Source organism: Amphiprion ocellaris, chromosome 21 (genome assembly GCF_022539595.1).
Source record: "Amphiprion ocellaris isolate individual 3 ecotype Okinawa chromosome 21, ASM2253959v1, whole genome shotgun sequence".
Taxonomy (NCBI): domain Eukaryota; kingdom Metazoa; phylum Chordata; class Actinopteri; family Pomacentridae; genus Amphiprion; species Amphiprion ocellaris.
In genome coordinates this window covers 14,804,016-14,825,912 of record NC_072786.1, presented here as the reverse complement: position 1 = coordinate 14,825,912, position 21,897 = coordinate 14,804,016, and the positions used below count along the sequence as shown (strand labels likewise).

At 39.0% G+C, this 21,897-nt stretch overlaps 1 protein-coding gene across 3 annotated transcripts; it reads right to left on the bottom strand.

Annotated features, from left to right (window-relative positions):
* Positions 1–1,340: 1,340 nt before the first annotated feature.
* On the bottom strand, positions 1,341–21,653 carry slc6a1l (solute carrier family 6 member 1, like). 3 transcript variants are annotated; one of them, XM_035950218.2, is made up of 16 exons: positions 21,392–21,653; positions 19,115–19,208; positions 17,682–18,062; positions 16,476–16,607; positions 15,358–15,458; positions 12,818–12,927; positions 12,549–12,681; positions 9,268–9,402; positions 9,077–9,180; positions 8,870–8,994; positions 8,085–8,197; positions 6,845–6,976; positions 6,501–6,603; positions 6,130–6,230; positions 2,833–3,000; positions 1,341–2,394 (listed from the first exon to the last, which is right to left on the bottom strand). In XM_035950218.2, the coding sequence occupies exons 3-16, from the start codon at positions 17,917–17,919 to the stop codon at positions 2,299–2,301; spliced, it is 1,791 nt and encodes a 596-aa protein (XP_035806111.2). In that variant the 5' UTR covers positions 17,920–18,062; positions 19,115–19,208; positions 21,392–21,653; the 3' UTR covers positions 1,341–2,298. The 3 variants fall into 3 exon arrangements, with proteins under 3 accessions (XP_035806111.2, XP_023130485.2, XP_035806113.2); XM_023274717.3 differs by lacking the exon at positions 19,115–19,208; XM_035950220.2 differs by lacking the exons at positions 19,115–19,208; positions 21,392–21,653 and adding an exon at positions 20,053–20,432.
* Positions 21,654–21,897: the final 244 nt, after the last annotated feature.

Genomic DNA, 21,897 nt, shown 5'->3' with positions numbered 1-21,897 from the left:
AATAGCAACATTGCAAATTTGCACCACTCTATGAGCTCCCATCAGTTGACATTTTCATTTTACACCAGACGGTTTCATCAAAATGGATCAACAATAGAAGTAACAATGGATCAAAAGAGTACTTCCATGTGGATGAGTTGCTTGTAATAACAAACGCTCAGAAAATTGTCACCTGAATCTGCAGTTCCATTCAGTTCGGGGACCAAAGAGCTCATTTCTTTGGGCAGGGGGTTGTTTTCAGTTTTTAAAAAAAGCTCCAAAAATCCCACTGTGCACTGCCTGCCCAGCTCCAAATGGCAAAGGTAGTTACAGCTGTAACAGAAAATATATCACTCAGAAACAGTTGGGGAGCAAATAGAAAGTCAAAAGGTTGGACTTGGCCTCTAAATTGGTGCTCATGTTACACTATGTCTACTGGAAATAGGCAACATTCAAGAGTTAATTAAGGTTTAAGTCTTCTCAGAAGTGCACCTGAAAACACACCTGGCAGTGATGGCCGATGAATAATGGAGTTCACCTGTAGATCACTGCAGCAAGGTGAGAAGCTGAACCACTAGAGGTCAGCAAAACTAGATTTTCAGGAGGTGCTATCCTTTAAAAGAGCTCGAATTTGACACAGTTGTTTAAATTTTGTTGCCCCCAAGCAGCCAAAAATAGCTTTATTAGCTTTAATAGCATTTCATTGCTTACTAAAATATAGAGCTTCACACATATATAGATGTTTCACTAAATGCGTCTGCAGCCTGGTACGAGAAATGGTTTTGGTCTCTACAGCTGTTTTCTCAGTTCAGGATAACTGGGTAAACTTTTATGTAACTCACCCATTTCAAGTGTATTAAGGCTTAAAGTGATGCATAGTTAAGAGTGTGGTCGGCCTCAGCTTACCTCACACCTGTTTGCTCACTTTTGGATTTTCTGAGAGTTTGGAAGAATCAGGTGTTGCGAAGGTAGTGATGACCGTAGTCGCTACACTGAGCTTCAAAACTGCTCATCAGGAAATCTATAGGTGACATCCATTTTTATATACAATCAGTGGGCCAAACTACAGCATCAGATCAGTTTTCCCATAATTGCTGCACTGTAAAGCACTATTTTATCTTATTTTAATGCTCCTACACATTAAACCTGTCAACGTTTATCCAAAAGAGTTGATCTATCTTGGCTCATTGCCTCAAAAAGGCTTTCAGAACATGAATACATGCAGAAGTCAGGAATAGGGCTGATGGCTAATTGTTTTGAGTTTACACTACATAAAGAGGATGTGGCTTTTTTGAGAAGTTTTTTCAGTAGAAACATGAATTTATCTATTATCTACTAGCAGGTAATGCAAGATGTTGATGGAGATTTGAGTATATTTTTATTGACATGAAAAAATGAAGAAAAAAACATCAAGCCAGATCTTTTAATACATCAATTTGCAGTCCTAAGAAAACCATTCATCTCCAATTTTTTGTGTTGAATTTTACAGAAAAAAATCAAACGCAATTCTACTTGTTAAGCTAAACCTAAAACCTTTAAAAAAAATCTAATAAAAAATGACAAGCTCATTAAAAGCATGTTCAGGAGATGCATTGTTTTCACAGGACTATCACAGCAGTTTTAACACCTTTTTATCACCCATAGTATGAAAAAAAACAGAATTTTTTAAAAACATGCTGAATATAGTGACACAATTCTATTTACAATTCTCTATTATCGTAATATACATAATTAAAGCCTATAAACGAGTATCCCAAAGCTGTGTTAAGTGAGAAACGTGTATGGTAAATAGCACAAGCAGCTTTTATCACAAAAACATTATACACTGATTTTCAGGATCAGCAAAGACACCAACAATGAACACATTATGGTCCACAGTGACATTTACTTTATTGCTATCAACAAATATTCCACTGTAGAAGGTTTCCTGGTTCTTTAAGCTGCAAGAAAAACTAATAATCTTTGATGCATTACAGTTTTATGTTTACAATCAAGTTTTACCAGATTGTTTCACTTCTCTGTACATTCATTACATTTGTGGTAGGCTTATAAACAAAGACTGTGTCCAGTAGTCGAGATTTACAAGGAGGGCATTTACAGTCATAGTGGTTTATTGCATATGTGGGTTTTTTACACAAGTTTATTGTTGATTTATAGCTTTTACTGCAGAATGAAATACTCGATCCTCTAAATTTCTCAGTCATCTTCTTCATAATTTGACTTTTTTTAGCTGAATTTCAGTAAACAGTAGTAAAACATTGTACTCTAGAGACTCATTGAGTGTTGGCCGTCAGATCATTTCAAGCTGAACTATCCTGGCTAGACAGGAGCTTCGCCCACGCTCCCTGTGTGTGTGAATTCTTCATGCCCCGATGGCTTTTTATCCTCCTGGGCAGTTGTCATCATCCGCCAACGCTGGTCATGTAAAGAGAGTTGCATCAGCCTCAGAATAAAAGCTCAACAGTTCTATATGCAAGTGAGTCCACATGTAGAATACAAAATGGACCAAAACAATGAAATGAATAGCACAAATAGTGTGTTTTTTAGCTGTAATTTACACGTTCCTCGCTGGGGGGAAAAATCAGATTTTCTCAGGCTCGGGCATTGACAAAATATTAACTCTAATAAACTGTGCTCACCTTCAAAACCTGATAATGATGCTGGCCTTCAGCCAAACCCATCTTTTCTGTTTCACTCCCGAATGGCTGCAGTCTTAATAACAAGGAGAGAGAATCCAGCCTCCCCGTGCACTCTCTCTGTGCTGTTTGTTTTGTTTACTTTCTCTTTTACCCTTCTGTCTCCAGTTCTGCAGTGCAGTATGAGTAGGCTTTAAAATCAGAGATGAGTCCGTACCTGTTTGACGCTGCCTTTGGTGAAGCAGAACATGTAGATGACGTAGCCTGGGATGAGGATCATGGAAGACAAAGCCATGAACCAGCCGATCACTTGGCCCCACAGCGGGTAGACGTACTTTCCCAGGGTCAGAGGGGTCATCTCAATGGCGCTGAAGGTGAACACCCCCTACAAAATAGATATAGATGTTTTAGCCTGTTTAATCTGTGGCCAGTTAGCCAAAAATTCCACAAAATGAGACCAGAAATAATGGATTCATTAGTGTGTACGGCTGGTTGAAAGACAACGTAAAACCATTGTTTGGAACAGCTTTTACCTGACTAAGAATAACTTCATTTATACGGCACCTCTCAAAAACAACGTGTAAAAGCAGACATTGCAAGTACATAAGATCAAAAACATAAAATATCACAAGATAAACAAATGGCAATAGCTACAACAAATACCAACGGTACAACAAAAGCCATAAGGTAAGTCCAAGCCTTAAAAGGAGATTCAAAGAGGATACTGAGTTTGCCTGTCTGAGATCTGCAGACAAAGGCCCAATCACCTTTAGTGACAAGTTAAGGCTTTGGAACCATCAGTAAGACTCTGCTGGATGATCTCAGGCAGCGATGAGGCTCACAAGGAGTTAGCAGATCGCAGACATAAGCAGGAGTCTGATCACTCAAGGCTTTAAACACAAACAGCAGGATCTCAAAATCAATTTTACAACTCACCAGTAACCAGTGAAAGGCACATAACATTGGGGTAATACAGTATAATTGTTTTTCTTGGTGTGTGGTAAAAGCCTGGTAGCAGCACTTTGAACAAATCGTAGTCTTTCCCTTGATAATACCTGAATAAAGTGCATTATAATAGTCAAGTCTGGAGGAAGAAATGTGCCTGAATGACCTGCAGTTACACTACAGTTCAACAGTTTGGGGTCACCCAGACAATATCACATTTCTCATGAAAACTCACACTTTTATTCATGTGCTAACATAACTGCACAAGGGTTTTCTAGTCATCAATTAGCCTTTCAACACCATTAGCTAACACAATGTAGCATTAGAACACAGGAGTGATGGTTGCTGGAAATGTTCCTCTGTACCTCTATGGGGATATTCCATTAAAAATCAGCTGTTTCCAGCTAGAATAGTCATTTACCACATTAACAATGTCTGGACTGTATTTCTGATTCATTTAATGTTATCTTCATTGAAAAAATGATTTGCTTTCATGAACAGGGACATTTCTAAGTGACCCAAAACTTTTGAATGGTAGTATAAGTCTGCAGTAGAAAGGAATGACCTGATTTTGGTTAGATGCCTCAATTGGACAAAGCAACACTGCACCACTTTGGCTACCTGAGCATCAAAAAACAACTCAGAGTCAACAATAATGTCAAGCTTGTGTGTGTCTTTACGAACATTACATGAAGGACCCAGACTGGAAAACAGTCTGTAGATTCTGCTCATGCTTAGGCCAGGGGGGTGTAATAATGATCACTTCAGATTTGGAGCAATTCAGTTGCAGGAAATTCTTAGACATCCAATTTTTTGTTTTAGCAAGGCAGGCATGTATTCAGGACCTACTTAACAATCCAATGAAAAAAAGATATTCTTTTGGTGTATAAATATTTCGTACAACCCTTTTAAATGTATTCACACTTTATGCAGTTAGTAAGCTGAAACTTCGAGTTATTTGGTACAAACAATATGTACACCCTCCACTAGGGGGCAGCGCAAAGAGGTGTGTCTACTATCAGGTAGAAGTCCTGTTCTTCTTTGTGTGTTTTTTTGGGGGGGATTGTTGCGCAGTTCGACGGAGCATGGGGTGAAAAGAGGTGTGTTCTCGGTAATGTACCGAGAACTTGTTTGTTTTGCTAGTTCTGCCGGTGAAATCATAAAAGTGAACTTTTGTTTCTGCACCTCACTGTCCCGGTCTGAGTGGTGTATCAAATGCAGTTACTGAAACACTGTTTTAAAAAATGGTTATTTCACATCTTTGGTTGTCAGTATGCCAGTAGTGTCTGGCAGTTAATGGGTAATAGTAAGCCTGTGCTAGGTAGGGATTCAGATGGAAAACTGTCCACAAAAAATGGGTTCCTCTACAACTAAACTGCATTCTCCAATATGTTTTGAAAGAAACCCTGGACAGGTTTCCAGTCTGTCGCAGGTCTACATATACAGACAAACAATCACACTCGCATTCACACCTACGGGCAATTTTAGAATTACCAATTAACCTCAGCATATTTTTGGACTGTGGGAGGAAGCTGGAGTACCTAGAGAAAACCCACGCATGCACAGGGAGAACATGCAAACTCCATACAGAAAGATCCCAGGAAGGCCACTACGTGAACCGGGGATCTTTTAGCTGCAAGGCGAAAGTGCTAACCACCAAGCCACTGTGCATCCCTATAACGCAACAGAAGATGTGAATTAGAAATGTAGGAGTGATATGTCACAAAGGAACATAATCCATTTCCCTCAAAATGTAATTGAGGAGCAGTTTAGGTGTATAGGAGCATCATTTTTAGGACACAGTGCTGCATTAAGATAAAGCAGGTGACTCCATTGGTGGAGGACTGAGGGAGGTACCATTGAGACAATGACATATGATGCATGACATCCAGTTAAAGCAATAGATAAATGAATTTATACGGCCTTAGGATCTTAGACACAACCTGTCTGCTTAATTTAGTGTGTTATTAGCTGATTATTTGAGGTTAACTGACTTTAGCTCTTCAGATATTTGCTCTGAAACCAGTCTGGACAAATCATGGCAGTCGATCCCATCAAGCTTTTCAGTCACTGTCTAGGGGTTTACCAAAGTCAGTAAAATACATGTGGGAAGCAAATATTTGTACATCCAAAAGCTCTTGAGATATTTCAGCCTGATTCAAAGCGATGAACTGCCCAGCTGACTTGCTAAAATAACTTTTCAATCAAATTCAGCTTTACTTTTAGCTGCTACTCCTTGACGTCTTTAGATCTCCGTTGCTCACTTTGACTTTTTCTCAGAATACACCAAACACCCCCTTCACAGCAGGCTTTCTTTTAAGAAGAGATAAAGACTTCAGCAAGATTTCCCTGAGGGCCTGACAGCCCATGGGATAAAGTACAAATCACCTCAAGGCAGAGGAAACTACTTCAGCAGACATCAGTCCTCTACCTATTGGCACCTCCTGCAGCTTGATGGGTGCATAGATCTCCTTGGGGCAGAGGGGAACCTTGACTGAGAATAGCACATTTAAAAAATACAGCAGGTGAAGGGTCACCGAGGTCAAATCAACAGTCATTCTTCTCCTACCAGGCAGATCAGAGGTGTAAAGAACATCCAACAAAGCTTCCACCAGCGACACGGCCGATAGCCGATCATGTCCTCAATGTTCTTATAAAAATTTTCAGCTCCTGCGGCATAAAGAAAAGAGGACAAAGAGGGAGAGTTACTGTGGAGATAACTGCAAGAACAAAGCTTGAGAGGCTGAAAGAGAAGGGAGAGCCTTATCACAGCATGGGGTGCAGATAGATGTAATTTCCTGTTGGACAGCTATGTGGGAAATCTACATGCCTGATTTATTAGTCCTTTCCATCTCAAATTATTTCGGCCATGGCTACGTTTAATTTCACTCCACAATACTTGGCTTATAAGTGTAGACAGTAAAAAACAGATTTGCCTACCGTAAAACCAGGATATTGAAATGGTTTCAAAGAAGACGAGGAAGAGGAGACACATCCCACTGGCGGAGTAGTAATCAAACAGCTTGAACACGTACAGACCACCCTGAGAGGTTTCCACAAAACACACACACACACACACACACAAATACCTACTTTAAACTCTGAATATTTACATCCCAGTCATTATAAATTAAAATATGCATGGTGAATTTTGTTATTATCGCACTGCAGGAGTGACTGTTCAGGTTCACACATACTTAAGACAGTTTATGCCCTCTATATATTTTTGATTTTCTAGAAAAACTAATCAAAGAGTATTTAATGTACCGACAATCCTTCAATACCTGTGTGATGTTGGAGAAGCCGATGAGGAAGGAAATGAAGCAGACGATGAGGATGAAGACCTTCTTCCTCTTCCTCAACGTCAGCGGATATTCATCCATCAGAGCTGTGATGAAGCCTTCTACTGTGCAGAACTAATACACAACATGAAGAGACATGGGTCAGAATATACTGGAAGTTTTCATTCAAAGAGAAGCCCACCACTTCAGCCTAACATTGTGGACAGTTTAAAAGAAGATAAACTACCTTTTTTATTCCATGCATTCTTTGTCACGCCTGCTGCCTGCATTACCCACAATCCAACCTTGACCCGTCAACACTTTGGTGAGCCTGGTCTCACTCTCACTTGTCACATAGTGCTGCTTTGTCAGGACTCCTTGGGATCACACACTGGGTGTAATTTAGTGCCATTTTTCAATGCAATAACTGTAAATACTATGCTGTTATTCTGATATACCTAGAACAATCAGAAATAGATACCTTGAGTCCATAGTCAAATGTTCTCTGCTGTCACTCCTTTTCAGGTAACAAGAAATTTGCTCATAATGTGACTAATAATGTCAAAGGGTGTATTCCAGTCCAATTCAATTCTTGCTCTTAATCAAGTAGTTTTCCATTAGATAAACCAAACATCGAGTGAAAAGAAACTTAAGTGGCAAAATAAAAGGAAATAACTGACAAAATATTTGTCCAACACGGATCACGATCCTCTGTCTCCTGATTGAAACATCAATGACCTACATTTTTTATAGCATTTCAGCCTCATCATGAGGCTCTTTTATACTGGAAAAAGTCCTACATGTCTGTCATTGTTGAATATTGGCAAGAATTGCCTCGATGCAAAAGGACACCTTGTGCGTATCTGTCATATATATATATGTGGCAGTATCTGACAGCCATGAAATAACAATGGGTTGATTTGGTGGACATTTTGGAGGTGTGGTGACTAATGTAGCATCGGGCTAGTAGCCTCAAACAAGGTCTGAGGTAAAAGATGCAGGTACAAACTTCCTTCTAATTTCTATCTTTTACCATTTTCAGATGTGTACTCTCATGCTGCTGACTGAAGTGACATAACTTCATATAATTTATGCACAGCTCACTGTCAAACCACAGAAAACTTTATACCTGCACGCAATTGCATGTACCACCCAACGCCTACGAACACTTTCTCTTCACACAATTAATGCCACATCTGCATGTTATTCTCAGTCTTGAGCAGTGTGTGAGCATTGTTTGTACCTGACTGTCCAGGCCCAGCATCATGAGCATGGAGAAGAAGAGGATGGCCCATAGAGAGGACATGGGGAGCTGAGTGACTGCCTGAGGATAAGCTAAAAACGCCAGACCTGGACCTAAAAGTCAGAAACAAGAACAAATTACAAACACTTAATTTTATGACATTGTACTGTCGCTTATGGAAACGTTGACACAGCAAAGGGGGATGGGATTCTGGAGATCTGTTGTTAGGACTGTGGATAACAACCAGTCCTTTTGTTCAACGCACAAAACAAACAGTTAGTGGGGAAATATTCACTAAATGTGACAAAATCTGCACTGGACTGGAATGGCTTATTTTATCTTTGAAAACATGTTATCTTTAAAAAACAATTACCAAATTTACACTATTTATTAGTGCAATAAAAACTGTAAAAACAGATAGAATCATTGTATTTCCCATTTTTCCACAGTCCTTAAACTACTAATCTGACAAACCATCCATCAAGAAAACTTAACCAAACCTGAGCTTAAATTAAATCCAAAATTATATCTAATCAAAATCACTTTTTTCTGAAAACGTCATTTGAAAATTCTCTAATCAGGATATAAAAACAATCAGTGCAATAATGAAGCCATTAGTGTCTCAGCTACGTTCATTAAGTGACACAAATTCACGTTTCAGCTGAACTGGGTTGAACTGCAGGCTGTTTATGCTGGGATGTTGCTTACTTACTTACAAATCACAATGTCTACTGTGAAAATTACAAACAATTTCTTTGCGTTTTGTCAGTCTTTAGACTATATACCTGATGCTGCCAGTTCCTGCACAGGTTTCTTAGTGATGTAAGACATGAAGCCAACAATGGAGAAGATGACAAATCCAGCAAACATGCTGGTGCAGGAGTTGATGCAGCAAACTATGATGGAGTCCCTGAAGAGAAAAGATCAGAATGAACGCTTGGGAGAAAATAAGATGAAAAATTATTTATAAAGCTTTGATTTCTGATTTGTACTTGTAGACATCGTTGTTGTATGTATTGTAGCTGCCCAGTGCAATGAGTGAGCCCAGACCCAGTCCATAGGAGAAGAAAATCTGAGTAGCTGCATCCAGCCACACCTGTGAGACAAAACATACTTACATGTGCACATGGTTTTTCAACAACAGGTTTGTGTGATTAGATGCAGATGGTTGGAAACTGTGTACCTCTGATCGGATGAGCTTATTGAAGTCGGGCGTTATGTAGAAGAGGATCCCATCGATGGCTCCAGGAAGTGTGACCCCTCGAAAGAACAGGATGAAAAGCATGAAGTAGGGATAGGTGGCTGAGAAATATACCACCTGAGAGAGAAAGAGAGAGAACAGCTTATTTTTATTCAAAATGGAGCTTGTATTTCAGTTACAAAGTTGGCACCGATATATGTCTGTATCTGTACATATTGTCTATGAGTTTTAACATGGGGATGGAATTTTTCCTTTCAAGCTAAATACAGTTGCCTTCATTTTTAAACCCCAAAACCAGCCAGCAATTTTGAAAGGCATTATGTATTTTAAAAATTGCCGAAATGACATCAATTATCAGCTAAATTACAACCATAAACTACTAAATAGAGAGTAGGAATCCATAAATTGAGAGCACAAATGGCAAAACCAAGAGCAGGAATCATTGAATTAAGGCCTTGAATTACTAATTCAAGAACAGGAATGAAGAAATCTAGAGCCTGAATGAGTGAATCCAGAACCCAAATTTCTAAATAGAGAGTCTAAATTGCTGAGATACCCTGAAAAGACTATTTGGCTGAACTGCAGGCTGTGTTTCCACAGAGCAAATAGGAAACAAGTAAAACATCTATAGCATGTAGAGTTATTTTTTTCCACTATTGGTAACACTGCATTTTGAAAAATGTGCTTGTTGATAACAGTTTTGAGTTATCTCTAGTTCCAGCTGTGGTTGTTCTGTTTCCATAGAGGAGCAGGACTTAATATTCCAGTGAAAAATGAGCCCACAGTGAATAAAAATGTGACAGGAGCAAAACAAATGCCCATAAACTGCTTTGAGTTCAGAGGGTTCAATAGTTAAGTCCAAAAGAGATGCAAATTCCCTGTCACCACTGTGTACACAAAGAGACAGCTACTAAAATATTTCCATGGCCTCTCTTTGCCAGCCGATCTGTATAATGTGTCCCGCAGTTCTGTAGCATAATGATTATGCTTAATTGGTAATGTCCGTCAAGGCCAGGGCCTCGGGGGAATTCATTTTTCTCACTGCTCTCAGATGCCACACATTAAAATCCAATTATCCCTGGCAGGGAATGTGTAAATGTGTTTCTTCTCATATACTTTGCCTCGACTTGCTATAATTTAAAAATCCCAGGCAGCAGGCAGAAGGATGTTTGTTTTTTTTACTCTGTAACTTTTTTCCAATCAACTCTAACTCCTCCAGCTGTTTGAGATATAATAATACATTCTGAAGCCATGTTTATTCCCACCTGAGCGCAATGTTGAAAGAGAGACTGTAAACAGCAACAATATGAACATCTGAGGAGAATAAATAAAAGTAGTATCTCCATCACATTAAAGAAAACAAACTTTGGGTTGTTGTTTGATTCTGTGGAGCCAATTAGCACGTAGCCTGCTCTGTTCTAATGAGAATTCATAATGTGACACTTTGAACACGGTGAATCTGACATGAAGGTTTAAATAACATCAGTGTAAGAAAATCATGCAATCAGGAAATCATAGAGGGGTTAAATACATGAGTAAAAAGACTTCCCCATCAATAAATACAGATGAAATAGCAAATACATTGATTTTAAAATGTAAAATTTACAATACATTATTATTAGAGGTGTTTTGATATACCAGTATTGACAATTATCATTTTATTTTACAAAATGAAATATTGATACCATGTTAATAATGAAAGACTTTTTCGACTTCCCTACACTATTGATTCATTTGACAGAAAATATCCTATAAAAAAACAATAAGTAAAGTCAGAGGTGAATTTGACTGAATGTTGTGATAATAATATCATTGTGAATCCTTTTGGCCATTATAGTCATGCAGTAAAAATCTGATCTTGTGTCAGCCTACAATATGAAGTAAAGTAGGTACATCCTTATCGTCAGTTTCACTTTGGGATCAATGAATGATCAATGAAATTCACTTATTTCGAAGCACCCTTTTTCAAATTTTGGACCAAATCAATTGTCTTAGAAACAAAAATGAAAATTATCCAACTAAGCTGAATCACCTTTGAGTTGTATTTAAAAAATATATTGCAAGAAGAAAGCGTTCAGACGATCAATAAAGTTGTCGCACATATCTCATCAAGAAGAAGAATTAAATGACAAAACAAGCCTGAAAGAGCTGCATTAGGCAAAGACTTCATACATCTGTGTATTGGAAAGGAAGCAACGATGTAGAATCATAGGTATTTTAATGGCGTAAAGGAACTATTTTCCTGAAAAACCTTTCAAATGTGTAACAAAATGTGTAAATGTGTTACATCAAACACCAGAGGAGAATTTTAAACACAACCTGATTTAGTCTTGTCGTCAAATTTCTACACATCACAATTAATCCTTTTTTTATTTTAAAGCTCATTAAAAAAGGAATAATTTATTTTTTAATGTCTGCTTGCTGCAGAAGTTGTATTTACATTCTTGCAGACTTTTGAATCTCACTCTGGACCATTATGGACCTTAGGGCCAATTCACACTTTCCATGTGTGGAACTGCGAGTGTATACGTGACGTAAATTTCATCATCCACCCTTCAGACATCCTCCTGCAGCAAAAATATTTGCAACCACACAGACTATCCATACTCCAAATGTGCTGACTGCACCGTCGCCGGGAAAACAAATGGTACTTAAAGCACGTGTTTGTTATGATGAGACACTGTAGGAGGAGATTCTCCATCATCTGCACCTTTATACTTCATCATCACAAGAGCTGGAGTTGAAGTAGCTGCTGTCAGACTTTGGAGGTGCTTTGATTTGTACATGCTTTCTACCAACGGTGCTCAAACACAGGGGGAAGTTCGAAATACTCCAGAAATCCTGAGCGATGACTGTCCATGTATCTGTCACAGAATGAATAAAATCATGTGCACATCTGCTTTCAAAGTCTGCAGCTGTCTGTGAACACGGAAAGCATGAATTGGCTCTCACTGTCCCCAGAGACATTTGGCTAAAAACGGCAGATTTATCTAATAAGATATTATGATAATATAATATGCATTTAGATTTGTTTAAATCCATATATGAGTTTATTGGCTCCATCCACTGACTCAGGCTACAGCAGTGGGAGGTCTGCCTCCTGCTCAGCTCTCTGTCGAGTCATGTTTGCCTGATTAAAGCTTCAGGATGCAAGACTGGCAGAAAGCGGCTCAGATAAAGAAGACTGTATAATGTAGCCCAAGCAGATGAAGAGAAGCCGAAAGAACATAGAAGGAGGGAGAAACTTTAGCAGAGAGTCTGACCTTCCCCGTCCACTCCACTCCTTTCCAGATTGAGAAGTAGACGAGAACCCAGGCCAGAGCCAGAGTTCCCACTAAGGGCCAACGGAGCTCTCCTGGTTCCTCCAGACCACCGGACATCTGGTGCATGTTACGCCTGCGGAAACACATTCAGATAAAGAAAGGCATAAATTGCTTCCAGAAATAGCTTCAACACTTTGTTACACATCCTTGTATAGAACATTATGTACACACATAGGTGGCAGGAACAAGGCTAAACTCCACTGACTTACTCCCAGAACTCAGTGACAGCGCTGGTCAGGTTGGTGGTGTCTGTCAGACTGTAGTTGGAAAAACATCTCTCTGTGTTCCAGGGGTTATCACAGCTTTGCCACGGCAGCTCCTGCACACACAATACAAGATGCGTCAACAAAATACGCTACAGCACGGTAAAACATCTCTGTTTCGCATCATGTATTTTGGCAAAATCAGTGTAGGATGTATCAGCTGTATCATTTTTCTAAAGAAGATGAACACAAGTCGTCACAGTAAAAAAAAAAAAAAAAAAGCATCTCCTTGACTCTTCACAGTTGCCTCTTAAGTTTGACTCAGCAACCTCAATCACAATTCAGAACAAAGGGAACTGAGACAGAGAGGCAAACTATCCAGCAGTGAAAATAACATTTAATGAACCCACTGTGTTTTCAACCACTGAACGAAACATGAAAAAAGTGTTTTCCTGCTCTGCATCTTCCCATAAAAAAGCCACAGAAAACTTTTCATCTGCCTTCTATGAGTCAGTCGGTCACGAAGAGAACACCAAAGCAGGGTGAGCCGTGCAGACTGAGAGAGGTGGGAAACATGTCATGAATATTTTAATTTATCAATAATGTGGTGAAGTTGGTTGCGATCACGTATAAAACAGAAATGAGATATGCCTCCAGTCTATTATTCTGAAACTTAATTGACATTGAACCGGCAGCAGCGGGTTTTTTTACCTACTTGGGAACAGCAAAAACAAGCTGCAAAATGAATGAAATCTCATTATTTATATATGACTACCATTCATTTGTGTTTATATCCAGCTTTTTGTTGTTTTCTCACTAGCTCATTAGGGAAAAATGTACCTCTTCATCTTCAATAAAATTCTCAGTGAAAATTGCAAGGTGCTGCTGCAAACAATGCTGGATAATAGAACAAGCTGTGAACACAACATGGACAAATTATGGACTTAAAAAGTTGACATTACCAAAGACAGCCTACTGGATATCCAACAAACCCTTAGCAACACTATCATTCATTTGGAGTTTCATTTCTACCCGCCTGACAAATGTAAGGCCAATTTTCAGTCATATTCATTCTCTTTAAAGCTCTGTTTTGGTCTCCACCAGCTGCTGGTGAAAAGGGTTCTTGCCTGCAGCTACATGCTCCTCAATAGAAGAGGACAGAAAACTTATCATTTTTTGTCAGAATTCTTTCAATCAAATGCCTACATATAACTCTACACAAATAAAAAATATTTTTACAGTGGGTATAATCCTCTGTGTATTTGCTAGCTGGTTGCTAACCATGTATGGTGTTTGGTGTTTAGTGTTGCTGTTGCAGGAAACAAAGCTGGTGAAAACATTAAAGGTAAACTAAAGCCGTAGTAGCAGGTCGAGTCCTACTGTGTCAAAAAACAGTTATGTGGTTGGTACGACAGGTAAAAGGATTCTAAGTCACCTCGGGGTCTGAAAAGTGAAGCCAATGCAAAAGCAACTTAAATCAGCATTCTTTCTAATGGCCAGTAGGGGGCCACTCATCCATTTGCAAAAATTGGTCCAACGGTATAGAAGTTCCTGAGAAAAGGGCCTTGCTTCTCCTTTGATTTGCTATCTCAGGAAACATTTTTCTTTTAGTTTTATGGTCTCACTCACATGTTTCCGGTCTCCTCTCATAAAGCATGATGTTCATTTTATAAATTATGATCCCACTGAGAGTAAAATAGACAATAAAGCAGGGTGTGCTTCTGAGCTGAGCTACCTTGTAAATAACCAACTGCTTCTGTATGGGGGGCTTCTTGTTATTTCCAGTTTTAAAAGACCAAGATGGTGGCAACCAAATGCAAAAGTGAGCATTAAAACATGAGTTTACAAACCAGTGAGTGGTATCATGGTGGCTATGTCCATCTTTTATATACAGTTCAGTTTATTGGTAAGTCATCACGCCAACTAATCCAGGGGAAGGTTGTTAGGACATAAGAGATTCCAGTGAATTAGCTTTAATCTTCTGTTGTTGCCTCTGCAAATTTTACACTAGAGGCAATAGTTGGTTTTATTCTTCATTTTCCATGATATTTAAGACATAAGGTGAGCATTGTTTGTACAGTTACCATTATACAGCCATAAATATTACTTTTCTGAAATTATTTTTGTCATCTAAAGTGAAGAACAACTCTTGTCTGGCCATTTTAAATGACAAAGTTAATAAATACTGTCCAGTTTGTGCTTAAACTTCCTGTTACACGACCACTTTGGTAGATATCCAGCCACCATAGTAATTTTCATACCCTAATGTTATTTTCAGCTGCAGAAGGCTTCAGTTTTCAAGGAAAAATCTCTAAGCTGGTGAGCACAAAGCTAAATAACTCCCTCTGGAGGTGGTGGAGACCAAAAGCGGAGCAAAAAGACAGTGACATGCACCAGAATTTGCCAGAAATATAGGTCCAGAAGTAGATACCGTTTGCTATATCCACAATGTTAACTTTAAATGTGATATGTCAATGTTGTGTTCAGCAAAGCTTGTTCCCAAATACCCAAGTTTGTTCCTTATCATTGCTGATTGTTTAACATACCGAACCAAAGGAGTTGAATAAGTAGTAGAGAGCCCAGGCAATGATGATGATGTAGTAGATGTTGAGCCAGAATGACAGAACCACTGCAGCCAGACCAACACCTGGAGGAGGAAGAAGTAAAAACATCAGTGCCATCTTTCAGAGGTCAGCTGACACGCAAAGCTGCTTGTAATCTAATATTTAAGGGATAAATGTGGACTCCCCACACTGGCGATAATAAAAGCTCCAATTTTGTCCGACACAGAGAAGAAACACGGTGTCACTCGGGATCATCTTTGGTCTCATCTTTGTTATTCTGCTATTTCTGATGTTTACTTGCCTTTGGCTTTGAGTATGAGTTGGCGCAGCACCACGCTCACTATCGCTGTTGCTGTCTGTGCTGGCTGCAGATAAAATGTACTTCACTCGAGCTCTATGTGCTCCGAGGCAGTGGTATAATTGCTACCACTGAGCAAGCCAAGCAGAAAAAAAGATTTTTAAAAGGAGAAGTTGAAGAAACCCACTGTACTTTTTTGTGTGTGTTTGACGTTTTTGTTTAAAGAGACGGCAACAAGTGTGACGACATGAAGCTTTATGTCAAGTAGGAATGTTAAGCAGAAAATAAAATGGTGTGAACACTGGAGATGGTTGAAGCAGGAATAAAGGAATATTTTGAAGTAACACTGAATGTCATGGCGTGAAGTAAATTAGTGCTGATTCACTGAGTTTAAATTCTAAAAAGTGGTGAAAATAGAGGTTTTAGGATCCCCATCTTGCTCTCAAAGGGGATGTGATTATTAAAGCAGCTGCTGGTTTGACTTCATAGGACAGTTAATAGCATTTGCATGGTGAGTTTCATCCTCTTCCTTCTATACAAAAGAAGTAGTTTTGATCCAGCAGCCATCACTCAGATTGTCTTAATTATGTAGCGGCAGCTTTTATATATGTGTCTTTTGTTGATTTTATTTTTATTTTTAGGGTTTTTGGGGCATTGTTGTAGCTTTAACTGCTTTGTACTATGTTGTGTTGGGCTGTAAAATGTTTGTCAGGATGGTCAGCTCTCCTAAATCATGCCAGACCTACCTACAGGTACAAATAACGTAACCCGAATGTCGATTATCGATTATTTTTCATGTTACCTTTCATCATAGGGATGAGTTTCCACACCCCGAGTCCTCCCACTGAGGTGAACTGTCCCAGCGCCGTCTCCAGGAAGAACAGAGGAATCCCAGCAAACACCAGAGTCAGAAAATATGGGATCAGGAAGGCCCCTAAAAACATCATCACAAAGCAGATGAGCAGAAAATGTTTGGTGAGATGGAAGATTTTAGGGTTGTAATAAATTAAAAGTTGAGTACATTTGCTGTGAGGAAATTATTTTTCATAAAATGACAGAGTCGCAGTCATACTAATGTGACTTTGACAGCTTTGCTTCATTACTCTGTGACAAAGACTCTCTGAAAGCAAAGTTTTTCTCTATTTTTGACCAAAGAAAATTAAAAAATGTTGTCTTCTCTTATCTTAAATTCTTCAGTTTGTCAAACCTCTGCCTCTACCTAAAGTTCTGTTGTTATTACCATTTTTATGAAACACTATAGGACATTTTTGTTTCAAATATTCAACATTTCATATGCAGGAGACACATCTTTCACATTCCCAGTGGAATGCTTTTGCTACTAATGGACAAAAGTTTCCATCAAAAAATGTCAATGTGTTTAATAGTTGCAATATATCTATGAAATGTGTTCTTAAAGGGCAGTTCTATGGGACCAGAACAGTGATGCTATAGACATCAAAAACAAAACCTGCACTGAATAATGACACACTGGAACTAAATTCTATTTTTTAGATGATTTGTATATTAAAAGGACACTTATTCCTACGCGAATGATATATGAATAACTTGTACCTCTCCTCAAATGAAGAAAAAAAAAGAGATTATAATTGAACAGCACATAAAAAAAACATTTCAAATTAAAATGAATTTTTAATATCCATGCTCTGTTTCAGTGGAGCTTTTTTCAATGCCAAATATTTTTAATTGCGAACATAACTTTTAAAATACAAATATTTCAATACCAGGGCCAAATTCTTTTTCTTTTTTAATGCCAAACTTTCATCGTTTTGGTCCCGAACAATTTCAAACGAATATTCCATGAAACAAAGTCTGTGAAAATTGGCAGCACTTTGGCTTTGAAGAAAGGTGTGCAGAAATAAAATGTCTCTGCTTGACCAGTAAGCAAATCATCACCAAAACTGAAATCCAATTCATCTGAGATGCACTAATAAATACAAACAACATCATCAGACATCAGTACAGTGAATCCTCAGCATTCAGTGCTTACCTCCACCATTCTTGCCACACAAATAAGGAAACCTCCAGACGTTTCCCAACCCGATGGCGTATCCCACACAGGACAGCAGGAAATCAAACTTGCCCTTCCAGCTTCCCCTGTCAGGCGGCTCCTCCTTCTTCTTTTCATCTGTAGGGGGCGCCACAGGATCCTGTTCTTCGAAAGGAATTGCTTGTTTGACCTCTGACGGGGAGTTCAAGTCCACTGTGCTCTGCCCAGTCTTCCCCATGGTGGGACCACTACAGACCAGTGGGCTCAGAAATCCACCTCGTCCTCACAGCCTGTAGCTTCTCTGGTTCTGTCCGGCTGAGAGTCTCACTCTGAGTTTAGACAGATTTAGGATGATGTGGTGACACTGGATGCGCAGAAAGGCTGTAAATGAAGATGTTAACTATGGTTAATATTTAAAGGTCTTTGGTGTGTGTTTTAGTAGAGGGAGATTCTACTCAAATTAGGATTTACTGATGTTGAGGCATTTTTACGGCCTTTTATAACCCTTTTATGAACTGGAGCAACTGGCTCCCCAAACTAGAGCTAATTGCTACCATAAATCTCAGAGAAAACATAAAAATCTGGAGCTCCTTCCCAGGAAAAAATGTAAGAGAAAGAAGGAAGGAGGGTAAAAGAGCAAATTGGACACGTTTAAATGTGATATCAGAAGGGTCATGTCTCACATTGAGAGACTAAAGGCGTTCTTTTCTTTGTCTTTAACTCAGCAACACCTTCCAGCCAGCTACTGTTGATTGGTTACCAACTCAAGTACCCATTAGGGAGAACTTTGAAACTTTTTGTGCTGGTTTTAAAGCAGTTTATCACTCAATTTACAAAATTCTAAATATTAACTGTAACTACACAGCAGAACCAATGCATGTCTAATTTTAGTTTCACACATGCAGAAAAACAAATCTTTGATAAAACAATTTTACATTATCATGTGATGTCCAGGTATAAAACCTGATGGTTAATGACTAGGAGGGGTGTTAGAACTCAAAAATTGAGTTTACTGTGAAATACAGCACTGGAAAAATGGTTAAAAAGAGTCCAAACCTGACTGGTTCTTGTCCAAGCAGTGTTGGGTTTTAGGCAAGAAACTCATACTTTCGTTATCAAATCAATGGAAAAATTGATTGGCTGCTTAGTTGTTTATGCTGTGATGTGTTCAGAAAAATGGAATAAAGTCTATCACACTCTTCTCAAAGCCAAAGCGATGCCTTCAAGTGTCGTCTTTGATTCAACCACAAGTCCAGAACCCATTGATCTGGGGTTTATATTCAGTTATACAGCAAAAAAAGCAATAAATTCTCTATTTCTTTTGAATAGCTGGAACCAGAAATTATTTGGCAAATTTTAGCCATTTGTACCTAAAAAAAAAAAATATATTAAGACCACTAAACAGATTTCAAGATAGCTAATTGATTAGCTACCTGAAAGTAACCAGTTGAAAATCTGGCCACCCTCCCTGGACCTGGCTCTGCTGGAGGTCTCTTCCTGCTACAAGGGAATCAGTCCCCTCCACTGCTGCAAGTATCACAATATAGCAGTAAAATATTAGAAGAAAAAGCTCTAAATTAGTCAGTTTAATCTGCATAATTAATAAGACTGCATGGTTTTAGCCACAATATTTATATTTGTTGGGTTAATTTCCAGAATTTAAAGCACCGCTGTGTAATTTCTATGAGGTTTAATCACTAATATGTACTCTTTAAATGACAATACAGAGTCTTAAATGCAATATTTTATCTTGTTGGGTTATTTTTTTGTGCTGATCATGATCCATTTTTCTGGAAGTCGCTTTGGTGCAGTTGTTTTAGATGTTCTGTGTGAAAATAGTTGTCTTGACTTAACTATTTTATCCTTTATCTTCTTGCATGTTGGTGATCTGCATGTTTTCGAAAGTTGCAAAGCAGATAAAACAGTTTTTGTACCCTAGAATGAGTAAAATAAGCAATGAACACCATGACTGAGCATTTCCACATTAACACTGCAGTGTAGCTAGGAAACTCTCTAAAACACAGATTCAGACCCTCAGAGTTTCATTTGTAACAAACCAGAACAACCAATGCTGTTAATTTGCTGGGTGGAGGTTTCTTCAGAATTGGTTTCTGGTTTGATCATGTGTGGTTGAATGACTCCTACATTATAGCTTGCCATTGTGCAGAGTAGTTTACAGTGTTTAAGCTGCAGCGTCTGGTGGTGGGATGGTTGCAGAAAGTTAAAAATCAGTGTAAAGGAATCAACTGTCTAGAGTTACATCTGAGCCATGTTAAGCCATGAAGTGATCATTTTTTATGGCAATTTTTATGCCAAGAGATGAGTTTTTTTAGGGTTAAATCCATAAGTGGACAGCGTGGCTTTAACTTACTAGTCATTGTAGGTGCAATTGGTGCTTTTTTCCTTCTGTCCCATAGGTTCAAAGAGTATCATTGGATTTGAATACTCTCTGTCACAATTCCAGCCACAAAAATAGCCCAGAACATGCATCACCGGCTTGATCCGAGAAGGCAGGTGGTGCATTCAAGGTCATCCTTGAGAACACAAGACTAACACACCTCCTGCTGCATCTTTTTTTCCTGTCCTCCACAGTCAAGTAAATGGTGAGTCACCAAAAAAACCAAAAGACCGAAAAAATGGCACACAGCTTTCAGAAAACCTCCTACTGCCTGTCCTGCTCGCACGTCGCAGCCACTCTGAGGAGGATAATCAGCTTCTGGGCAAGATTGGGCCTTTAGTTTTGGAATTTGCGGTAATAATGATTTAGCCATTCGTCGCCTGTGGAATAATCTAATGCCTGGACAGCATCATATGATCAGGAAGTCTGTGCACTGGGAGGAAGTTGCACATGTTTGCAAATATTGATTGACCCAGAACTGGTACAAATTGTTTCATGCCATTGCTCAGGGTTAATTACAGACCGCTTGGTGATATATTTCCGGAGAGAACAAGACATTCTCTGCTGAAGGCTGATTTTTTTTTTCAGATTCATTAACACACAAAGCAGCTTTTTAAATGTACCACATCATCAACAATGCGACATCAACTGCTGCACTGAATTCATGTCTTGTGTCTGATTCTTTATGCTTCGTCAAAGGAATATTCATGTTCACTTGCAGTATCTCTCTGAAAAAGCCTTTGTACCATTTCATAGACGCCTCATTTATGCCCACTGGCCTTTGATGATGTCCATGAAAAGAAGCATTGGCAACCGCACCATATATGAACACACACGATCTATATTGAAATTACATAAAGAGCAGTGCAGCGTAATGGAAAAAGTTTTTTCAAAAAGTTTAAAAACAGCATATTTTTTGTGTAATCAAGGCTGATCAAACAAATTGTCACACAAATTCCTGCTGTGAAATGAGTCATGTTCGAAGCTGCGTAAAAAGTAATCAGCTCCTAGTTGGGCATAATACCATGAAATGATCAGAAATGTACTTTCAAACTGTTGTCTAGGTGAGTGTGCTTCAAAAGCGAACCAATAATATGAAACACATCATAGATTCCCTTTGAGGATATCATGCATTTTGATTCAAAGTAAATCAGGCAGTTTTTGACACTTTTTTTTTTTTTGGGATGCCAGTTTTTATTTTGGCTTTGGTGAGCGGAAAAGTTAAGTTTTTCCAACAATTACAACAGCAGCTATTAACAAAAGAATTATATGTCAATTAGAGATGACAGAAGGGGAGTGAGGTCCATCCTACCTGACAGAAAAAGTCCTCTATCAGGTCATCAGCTTCAGTTCTCCAGCACAAAAAAGTCCTGAAATTTCAACTTAACATCCAAAAGAAAAACTTGAAAAGCTTCAGTCCGGTCCTCCAGGCCCAGGGGAAGCCGCGATGGATCTGGTTCCCCCCGTTTTTTGATTTTGCAACTTGCTGTGTCCTGTGCGCTGTATTTTGGCGGGCTGGCGGCTTGTTCCTGCAGCTGGTATCGAGTGGTTGATAATAAGGTTCGACCTGCGCGTCTGCTTTGATTACTGCTCGGTTCTGACTGGTGAGGCCCCGCAGCCATGGGGGATACAGTATGTCAATCAAGCGGCACTGGTGGGGAACTCTAGCAAGCAGCAGCAGCAGTGTGTGTTGTTTGTGCGTTGTGTGCTTATGTGTTTGTTGTGATAGCCGGGGTCAGCTCTTGCCAGCACCGTTACCATGGTATTTCCCAACAGAGAAGGGCCGGATCAGTGAAAGAGCTCGTGGAGTTTTGAAAA